The sequence below is a fragment of the Chenopodium album genome, chromosome 8 (assembly GCF_948465745.1).
Source record: "Chenopodium album chromosome 8, dcCheAlbu1.1, whole genome shotgun sequence".
Classification (NCBI taxonomy): Eukaryota; Viridiplantae; Streptophyta; class Magnoliopsida; order Caryophyllales; family Amaranthaceae; genus Chenopodium; species Chenopodium album.
The window spans coordinates 2260258-2271546 of record NC_137841.1 but is presented as its reverse complement, the minus strand read 5'-3'; the positions used below and the strand labels follow the sequence as shown (position 1 = coordinate 2271546).

The 11289-nt window shown below is 33.1% G+C and overlaps 1 protein-coding gene across 1 annotated transcript; it reads left to right on the top strand.

Annotated features, from left to right (window-relative positions):
- On the top strand, nt 1-11193 carry LOC145641554 (uncharacterized). Its single transcript, XM_081692395.1, has 11 exons — nt 1-128; nt 575-695; nt 1947-2060; nt 2596-2754; nt 3857-3936; nt 4252-4291; nt 4385-4492; nt 5949-6029; nt 6851-6973; nt 8818-8930; nt 10577-11193. Exons 1-10 carry the CDS (start codon nt 124-126, stop codon nt 8899-8901), a joined length of 915 nt encoding a protein of 304 aa, XP_081548521.1. The 5' UTR covers nt 1-123; the 3' UTR covers nt 8902-8930; nt 10577-11193.
- The last annotated feature ends 96 nt before the right edge of the window (nt 11194-11289 follow it).

Below are 11289 nucleotides of genomic sequence, written 5' to 3'. Positions count from 1 at the left end.
TATTATTATTATTTTAAGAAAATACCATTAACTAATGAAACATCTAAGATATCAAGTGTACTAGTACCCTCCCTTCCTCTCTCCTCCATTGAAGCTACTCTGAATTCTCCATTGAAGCAGCTTATGAGGTAAAATCTCTTTGTATTAAATGATTGAATATTAATTTGACAATATAGTGTTAATCATTAATTTATTCGTCAGTACAGTGAATTTAGGGTTCCTCTAAGGTGGAATATTGAATTATTGGTCTTGATTCCTGAAATTATGAATAATAATATTGAGCGATTTCGTTGAATTGAATCATAGGGATAAGTCGATAATGTGTTGCTAATCGCTCAATTCTTCTCCAGCTTTATAGAATCATAGGGATAAGTCGATAAGTTGAGGTTATCACCGTGAAAAGGGTCAATACAAAATATCACTCCCAATTTTTCGCATAATCCTTAGTTCCTTACAACTATTTGTTATGTTGGCAGTCTAAGAGCAAGTCTCTCAAGTACTTTTTTTTTGCAGTTATTGTAATGGTACAAAAATGCTCTTTTCTTATAAATGCTAATGTATTTGACTGCTGTAGCTCTATTTTTAAGTTGATGGGGTCTCCCAAGGCTACTCAGGTTGACGATAGTGACTATGCTGGCATCAATCCTGCTGCGCAATGGACTGTCAAGACACATCAGCATGATAGCAATTATGAGGTCTTATTAGAGTGTGGTTATTGCTTCCACTTCCCAATTACAATATTCCTTGTTATCTATCGAGCTTCTTTAATTAGTTGGTCAATTGGAGTTCCATAAATGTAATTTAATCAAGATATGAATTATCTGCCGACATTTTCAAGAAATTTAAAAGTATTTCATAAATGTTGGAAGTACCCATGCCTAATTATTGCTACTTATTGACACTGCTAGTTTGGACTTGTCTTTTGGAAACAGTCAACCTCTCTGCCTGGGATAAGGGGGTGCAAGTATCTTGTTGTTTATAGATCTGCCCTTAATTAAAATAGAAAAATTCTTTCAACAGGCGGTAGTGGTTACTGTAATGTTTCCTCTAGTCTTGGCTGCTTTTCTTTGAATGTTCTTTTAATGCATAATTGACCTTTTTTTGATGTGTTGAAGGCACAACTATCACTCATAGGGTTTAGAATTTCCACCATTTGGCTGAAAGCTTTTGGCAATAGTATATATCAGTGATGTGGATTTATTTCTCTTTATTGTATGAATTCCTTTGTGCCTGTATCCATGTACTTCAAAATGTAATTCCTTATAAATTGAAATCTTTGACTCTTAGGAATGAGGTGTTGGTCTAATTGAATAGCATGATTTCCTCCGTTCCAAATTAGTTGACATGTTTCTTTTATCACGATTGTTTATGCGAAAATTTAATCAAAAACATCTTTTGTTATGCTATTGTTTAAATTACTAAAAATTGAATTTGGTTAAGTACATATTGAAACTGATCAACATGATCCCACATGATTATTTATTTTCATATCATATCAATAAACCACAAATGTTAAATAGTGTCGAAAGTCAAAACGTGTATTTCTTAATTCAGATTTGGATTGGGATCTATATGAAGTACCTATCATACAATTTTTACTCTTTCTAGAATATTATGATTCTTCGTAGTTGGTATTAAGAATGTTTTAAATTGTTTTGGATTCATAGAATAACTTCTATACAGTTGAGTATCTTGAATAGGATTATAGTAAAAGCAAATTGAGTTGAGGGAATGAGACCAACTCTTAACAACTCCTCATTTGGCTTTTTTACTTTTATATTTTGTGATTATAGGTGGCATATTTTGTTTGTCGCTGAGCAACAATAATTATTCCAAAATTTCGATGCTATACATCTTCGTCTGAACTCTCTGAAGTAATAAATGGCTTGTGTCTAATGCCTAGTTGAAGTGAGTATTCCTTTAAGTTTTGCGTTCTCTGCTTACAGAATGAGAGAAGGGCTTATGTCTTGACAGAGTTGCAACTTCTAAAAGAAAAAATTGAGGAGACTGGTATTGGTAGTAAGGTGCAAAAATTGGTTTCCTTGCTGATGAAATCTAAGGTACATTGTTAAAGTTCATTTGATCTTGTGGCAAATTAGTAATTAAGGTACTTATTGGCTATGATTCTAGGATGTTGTATGGATTTGATTCTGCATTTCTCATCTATGAAGGCTTTGTTCTCATTAGCTTTATAAAAAAAGGTTAATTTCAGCAATAGTAAGCTAAGTTTATCAAGAATAAGTTATGTTATAAGTTAAGTTGGAGAAAAAAATAAGCTATGCTAAGCAAAAGTCCTACAAAAATAAGTTAAATTAAGCAAAAATAAGCTATGGAGAAAGAACTCTAAGAGGGAATCCCATATAGCCATGGCTGTTCAATCCCTCCTCCCTATAGGGAAAGAAAGAGGTATTATATGTTTGTATTTTTCTACCATAGATGTCTCAGCATCTAGGCTGCCTTTTGATTTTCTCAGTTGTTTAGCTCAATGCAACTAGTTTGGTTTATTTATGATTTTTTTTGAATGATTTTGTGCAATTTTTTATTTTTTATTTTTTTACTTTTCAAATGGATTGTCGTTTTCTTTTATGTAATCAGGCTCGGGAGAGGCAAGAAAATGAGTTTCAGTCTGACTGCAATTCTGAGATCACTCAATTGCAGGAAGATTTGAGGAATGGCAATGGTGATAATGATCCACATGATTTTCTTGAATGTTCTATTTCTGACTTATCTAAGAAGTTAGAATATGCAAAAAAGGTAAGATTAAGCCATTCTGATGGTCTTGGATATGGATGGTAGTGTATACTGTATAGTCAGTGTTTAAAGTCAAGTTAAACTTTAAAAAATGTATTGTAGTGTTGAGTGTTTATAGTTGAGCTGTTGAGTTAGATGTTAAAGAATAGTATTGTAGTGTAGGGTGTTTATAGTTAAGTTAAACTTTAAAAAACAGTATGCTAGTGTAGGGTGTACGATTCCTTATGACAATTCATGTTAGCCGACCCAAATTATTTTGAGACTAAGTCTTTGTTGTTGTTGTTGTTGTTGTTGTCGACTTTAACTTCAAACTGTTTAAAGAATAGGATTTGCATTTTGTCTGGATAATCTAATCATATTTTAATGGATGAATGTATTCCTTTTTTATTCTGTTGTATTTATGCACCAGATTTTGCTTAATGTTTTGACCAATTTTCTGTTGCAAATATCCTTTTGTGGATGGTAATGGTTTTTTTTGCCAATGAACATTTTATAGGATGCATTAGATGGCCAGGTGTAGATACATGTCTAGAATTTTTGTAGCCCCATTACAGTGTGTAATGAACCTTAAATTTTAGGGTTGAGATTGATTTCTAAGCCCAATGCTTAATTTAAATCTTTAGAAGTGGGTTACATTCAGCCCACAATTGAAGTAGAAAGTCATAGATGCTTATCAGGTTAGACAAGGCATTGATTACCAAGCCCAAATGTCCAAAATCAAGCTTAGAATTGAAATTTAGATGGTCTCTTTTTACGCAAAGTTTCAATTTCCAAGCTTGCAGTGTTCATAATTTCCATGATTTATCTCCTCTTCATGTACGTAAAGTTTGTTCAATAAGCTTTCAAATATTGATTATGAATCTAAAAACGATTAGAAATGAAGAAGTTACATGCTGCTTAAATGGATACCATTGCACTCTATAAGTTATTTCTCTTCTTATCAAAATAATGTGGGATGAATTGCATTTGAAAGTGAACTCTTCATCCAGTGTGTCATATTAATCTTTTTATTGCAAAGCTTTCTTTGTATTCCTATTTGTTTGATCTGTTGTATTAATTTCTTTCATTCTGTATACAAAATGTATTAATCTATATATCGTGCCAGGAACTTTCTATTAAGTTGAGGGAATTGGTCTCTTTGAAGAGGCAGCTTGATGAACTTCCAATCGAAGCTGAACTTGTTCAGTATGCTCTCCAGTCTCCATTCTTTAAGTTCTTAAGTCTTCCCAATGAATCCTGGTCATATATATATTTATATATATATATATATATATATATATATATATATATATATATATATATATATATATATATATATATATATTGTAGTTATTTAGGTAACTTTGCTTGCTCTAATACATTTAGGGGGGCAGAGAGTTTCTTGCTGACTAGATGCATAAATGACTGTTGAATTCTGTTTCTCATGGCACTAAAGGCTTTGAAAAATGCTATTTTTCTTTGCTATTTTTTTGACTACATACTGAATACTACTGACTGCAGGTACGAACGCCGCTTTTCAGAATTGAATGTTCACATGCAGGTTTTTTTTTGATCTTCTGTTGCTCTTTGTTTTTACTTTTTATCTTAGCAATCCAAAGTTTGAATAACTTTTTGGTTCTTTTTTTAAGTGTAGGATAGATTTTGTCAAACTCGTAAGTATTATGAAACCTATAATGCTCTTCTTGAGATAAAGGACTTGATGCTGAAGGAGACATCTTTACTGAATTCAGTAGATTCACAAGTAAGTATTAAATAAGCTCCACAAATATTTCACTATGCCTTTTCCCTACTTTAGTATCCTTCTTGTACTACTTGTATTACTAAGTGTTTATATGATGGTTATTAGGAATGAAAAATAAACTTGTTTTTTCAATGTTTTCGCTTTAGTTAAGACCTCACAAAGTGATTAATATTCTAATTATTGACCATCAATGCTTATTCCCTACGCTAACTTGGTTTAACTTTTTCTTTTGAGCAAGCAATCCTTACACTGTGAGTATGAAATGTGGATGTTATGCAATTATGCATATAATCATGCAGGTGCTACTGTAGAATCCATTTGTTATGGATTGCTTGGCGATCTACATGATGCTTCCGTTAGTGTATGTCAAAGGCTTTAACTCAATGTGTGGGGTGGACTTTGTAGGGGTGAGGTTGACCCTTTAAAATGCATATTTTTGTTTGTTTTTTTTTTTTTTTTTTTTTTTTGGGGGGGGGGGGGGGGGGGGGGTTGGCTTAAGCTAAAGAATATTTAGGTAGCAGGGGTTTCTAACTTTGCTTTAATTGCTATGCCCAGTCCCTTATTTAGGGAGCTACTTCACAGAATATCAGTTATGCATTGTTATTCTAGTTTATTGCTGCAGTATGGTGAGCAATGATGCTATAACATACTATGATACAGAGAAGGGAGATGAGAAAGTAAAGAAACTAGAAAGTTCTCTTTTTATGAATTCTTAAAAAAAAAAAAAGGCAGAACCTCACGTGGTGGTTTAATGAACAACCTTTAGTCCCTAAATCGAATTTGGATTTGGACTAGTTATGTCAATTACGTGGTTTGGATTTAGGTATAGTTTTTTTTCCCTTGGATTGGGTCAAATATGAATTAACCTCCTTCCATATCCTGACTTTAGGGTAGATTAACATATGATAAAGGGGAAGTTGAAAGACTAATGTGTAAAAGAGGTGATTATTGAGAATATTTCATGTCTCTGTTACTGTAGGTTGCTTCATTCTTGTATACTGATTTGTTCCAAGCTTGCTATGGTCATGAATCTTAATATACTACTGTATCTAACATAATGTTTAACTTTGATGATCATAAAATGTTGGATGGCGGTCTTCATTCATGCTTGACTGCTTGGGAAGTTAAGAATATTCTCTAGAGTACCTTGATACTTCCTCTGTGTTTTTTTACTTGCAACACATCTAATTTCATGCTTGCCAATGCATTATTTCAATCACTAATGTCTTTCAATATCAATAAGTAGAAACTATAAAGATTTAATATCATGAGAGTATAGATCTAGCCTCTAATCAAATAAAAATTATAAGGATCTGGTATCATGAAAGTATAAATCGAGGTGAATATGTAAATACTGCATAGGTTATATTGTTGCAAGGAAAAATAAGAAAACAGAGAAATTATGTGTTGTGGCAGATTTACTGAATATTTGCATATTTTAACAATTGCATCAAAGTTTGCAGATGCGATAGGGGACCCTGCTGGCCGTACAAAACTCATTGATTCAATGGAAGCTATTATGAAGGGAATTCAGCAGGTAATTTGGGTCTTTCACTGGTCTCTTATCTATGTTAATTAGATAATATGTTATAGAGTACCTCTGGGAAGTATTAATAAGACAGAATTTAGGCTAATATTGGAGTAGGAAGCTTGATTAATTGATTGATAATGGCGAAATGTTTACAAGGATAAATAGCTCTAGGCTATTACTCTTACAGTCTCAACTCTCACTTAGTAGCTTTAGGCTACAACTCTCTCAACAAGTGTTTTCTCTCAATTTCTGGATAACTGCTATTCTACTACTTCTGCCTTTTTATACTCAAGCTCTATTACAAGTTTTAAACCTACTCTTAGTTACATTTGTCTTCTGCTGACAAAAAGTATCACATGCTCAGAGATTCAGTCACCCCTCCCACAAGTGCATCATTAATCACCTTTGTTCTGTTCCTTTGCTGATTTGGCTATTCTGCTGTTTATACTCTTGTCCCCTTGGTCTTGTTTTGCCTTCGAACGTAGACTCGTACTGGTGGCTGACCCAAATCAAGTGCTGGGTTACTTGGGTCCATGAATGCTACCTCAAGTTTATTAGTAAATGATTTTGGATGAATGATGATACAAATCAACTTCTGAATCTTGTCATGAAATTGTTTGGCCTACTTTATGTGCATTGGGGAACTGATGACTATAACTCCCCAAGGATGTCATGGGACTTTAAGTATATTTGTTATCACTGCTAAATTTCTAGCCAGGAACTACTGAATTTATCTGTTCCTGGTTGTCACAAGTTTAGTATACAGTACTTAACAGGCTGACTCTGTTTTCTTGACATATGGCCACATTTCCTGGTTCATTCTTTAGAAGCTTGAGAAGGTGCAATTTGGACTACAAGTGGAGCAAAAAACTCTTGATACCCTTAGGGAGCAATACAGTGCAGCCATTGTGGATCAACGCCATTGTTCTGTCCTCTTAAAGGATTTTCAGGTAAGATATACTTATTCTCTCGTGTATTTTCTATTTTGTTTATGGGAATTGATGAACGTCTGTTTCCTACTCATTTGGGTCAATCACAGGGGAATCTATTGCTTGAAGAGTTCATAGTTGTATTTTGGAGTAATCAATATGTGTCATATGTCATATGGGCTATTGAAGGTGAGAGACTTAGAGCTAGGCCTAAAATAAAAAATGTATATACAAATCAGGTGATCTGTAGCCGGCTGAGGAAGATTTAAGCAATAAGCAAACAACTTAAGATACTAGTTAACTAAAGAACCTCTTGTTACACTCCCCCTTCATTACACATCCTTAGGCCTATGTTTATACCTAAATTTTCTTTTTTCTAACTCCATCTTGAAAATGGAAACTAAGGCTATGTTTGGTGTTGACCAAGCTCAGCCTTATTTGTACACTAATTCACCTAATTGCTTAAGATATAAAATCTTCAAATGAGATGTCATCAGTTTCGTATTAATATGTTCTTTTCAAATATGTAATTTTTTTCCCCCTGAGTATAGAATTATAGATCCTTAAGATAAGTAAATGCGAACGAAAAAATTAGCTGATTAGCTCTGATCTGGTCTGATTTGACCTTACCATTTTTGAAATTAATATTTGCTTAATTAAGTTGAACTGGACATAGCATAAATAACCTGGTTACTAGTGTTTGCCCCCACTCCGTATTATATAATAATGTTTTAGGTATTTGATAGGTGAATTTGACTTTCTATTTATACGTTTTATGTACTTAATCATTTTAAATGTCTTTATCTAATTTATTTTGGTTTTATTGAATAATTTACCTTCTAGACATCATTTAGTAGAACTTAACAAAGAACAAATAAAAAAAGTACAATAAACACCCGCTTGGTATAACTTAACTACTACCCCCGTTTCTTATTATTTGCAATGAAGGAATTTTTTATATCTCACAAATAATAACCTTTTGTTGCAAATAATATGAAACATTGCTTCCCTCTGCTGGACGTGTCAGATCCCGCCGGGGGGAGGGGGGGTGAAGGAAAGTAGGAAATTGGATATATTGAGGGAATGTAGACTTAGCTTTGGTGTCATTCAGGAAGGACTACTTAATACTTATCCAACATGTAAGTTTGGTACATTTTAGATTGATAAGCCTTGTTTTTTTCTCTTTTTTCCTATCTTCTTCAGAGGCCTTCTTCACTACTTCCAATTTAGCAGTCCTTTTACTTCTTAAGAAAAGACAAAATGAATTAGAATTATGACTTCTCTTTTGTTGGCTTCATAATTTGTCTATTTCCTGGATAATTAGATGGATGACTATCTGTTTATCAGTGTGATCTTATTGTCATGTTTCTATGCAATTATAGAGATGACAACAAATTTGGAAATTTAGTAGATTGTTGGCTTTCTGAGTTTGTCTTCTTTTCCCTGGATAGAAATCTGTCTTCTTATTATTGTGATTTTTATTGTAATCTTTGTGAAGTATCTTGAATTCTTTTTCTTGATTTGACTGAACATTCAACGCTCAGGCGTGTTCATGTTGGTCTTCCCAGCTTTAGTAAAAACCTTCTAAGTAAAAAATTGCCGGGAATAATTTTGATGATAACTTTTTGTATGTTGGGGGGAAAAAGCATATGTTCCCAGCCTGACACAGTGCATCCTACAACTTCTACAGCTTCAAAAGTTTTGTGTCACATTACTGAAAACAAACGGTTTGTAATGAATGCTTATGCTGTTGTTAGCTAAGAGAATAAGAAACTAGGTGATCACTATGTTACTGTAATACATGTAGGCTTGTACTCTGTCTGGCTATTTTTAATGCTCTGGGCTATTTGTTTCCTTTTCCTCAGGAAGAATGTAGAAAGAATGAGAGGCTCAAGATGGAATTTGCTCTACATGAAAAGCAAGGGGGCCAAACTTCCTCTTTGTGTTGAAATTTTATAATTTGCATTCCAGAAGCAAGGTAAATGTCTCATTATATATTTATTTATACTTTTATTTTTGAATTTATCAAGACATGTGTACAAACTTTCGCCAATTTCACTTTATATTCTCTTTTGCCTATTTTCATTTTATCAGTTTCCTTCTTTTGTTCTATGATTTGCGGGTGAATTTTTTTTTTTTAATAACGATTCATGTTAGCTGACCCCATCACCCCAATTAATATTGGGATTGAGGTTTTGTTGTTGTTGGTGTCAAGGCCAGTATACAAATAAAATTTCCAATCTGCAATAATTTGTTGTATTTCTCAACTTCTCCCACAGTTTTTGCATTGTCCATTTCACATTTGATACATTTGTTTCTTTGATTTGAGCTACTACATGGTTTCATTTTGTGTGTGCATGTAGCACTTGCTATCTATTAGTGTTAGTTTTGATGTAATGTGGATTATGAATGAAGAAAAAGTTGAGCTAATTTTGGATAAGCACGATTACTCCTTGAAAATTCCACTTTGTATTATACTTGCTATATATTTTTTGTTTGTCTTTATATGAGGACAAAGACAGAACAATAAACAGTTCCCTGTTCAGTGTTCTTACTATATTCTCTCCGGTCATATTCTCTCCTTTTGTTGGAATTCTCTAGGGTCACAGTGCTGATTGTGCTTTTGTCATAAATTACTGCATCCTTGAATAATGCTGGAAAGTTGGAATTTATGCTTCATTGTGATTGGGACTTGTGTCATGTCTCCAAAAGTAGAAGTTGTAATTTGTAAATAGTACAGCCACCACGATCATGTATTTCTTGTTGTAGATAGTTCACAAAGGTTCAGAGTTCAAATGCATTTCCCTTGCCTGTCACTAGACTACAGAACCACACCACTGACAATCCTGCACATTGTGTCATTGTCATAAATTCTTGAATCTTGATGCTTCCAATCATTGGCAAGGGTGATGCGAGCTTATAATTATTTCCTCTAGAATTAATTGTCTTCAAAAAAAAAAAAAAAAAAAAAATCACCATGTTGATTATGTTTATTTTTAAAACATAACACATAGTCAAGCCATTTTCTGAATTTAGTTTCTGTTGGTAATCCTACTTGGGATTTGGGAGAGCCTTGTTTGTTATAGTTACTGAAGATCGATGTTGAACTTATTCTCATATATGCTTTTCACTTTAAAAAAATAAAATAAAATCTTTAATCCAGTTGAATTATTCTTTCCGTGTGAATTTTCTTTGTAAATCGAATTTGGATACCGGTATCAAATATGAGTATGAGTCCATTTCTCAGATTTGGCTATGTTATGTAGATTTTATATTTTTGGTTCAAAATGAAGTGTCAAGTGTACATACTCATGTTGTAATATTGAGGATCCGATATAGGCACTTAAGTTGACATGAAGAAACAACATTCATTCTTATATCTGATATTTTCTTGTGAATTCTTTGGCAACAACCTCTCCATTAGCCAGAAATGCTTTGAGTGTAAGGTGCACATGGACTGGCCAAAGCCTGAAAAGGCGGGTTGATGCTTTGTTGTAACTGTCATTGTTATTTTGAGCATTTGGAAACAAATTTAAGCATCGTAATGAAAGTTTTTCATGACTAAAACTTTGATCTTTTCTTGTTAGCTCATCCATTATGTAATGTTTTCTTTTTTGTACTCAGCTCAGGTAGTTGGCAGACCAAAAGACAAGCGACATCCTTATGCTAAGTATCTTGTGTGCCTGATTTCGATAGAACATGAATGGCTGTTGGAAATACGACTGCAAGATCATATGTTTGTAGTAATAAGTTTGACAGAAGATCAAAGAGCTATGTGAGTCTGATTCGTTATTTGTCCCATCATTTAAATTTTGAAAGCTATTGAATAGGTTGAAACGCTGAGTCAGTCTACTGGAGATGAAAGGATATAATTTGGTGAAGATGCATTGATGAGACGCAAGCTTGATAGTGGCTTCATCTTTGGCTTACTTGGAATGATTGGAATATTCAACCCAATTTAGCTGGTCTGTTTTTTTTTTTTTTTTTTTTTTACTTTTTTTTTTTGAATAGCCGGCCTGATTATTTAAGAGATACAAAAATATTAGGTCCGTCTTCTTTCAAGACTACAACCTAACCTTATTTAGTTGATTTGTTTGTGTACAGTACAAGGCCTCCTTTTTATATACGAAGTATATAATAATCTCATCTTTTGTTTCTAATATAACTTGTTTGTTTGCTTTAAAACCATAAAATCATTACGGAGTAATTGATTGTCTGCTTGGTATCAGATCCTTTTTTTCTTTTCTTTCTTTCTTTTTTATATGATATTTTATTAGTTGGATTAATGTTGACTGTGTTGTATGATGAATTTAAGTTATTCCTACATTACTAGTCAA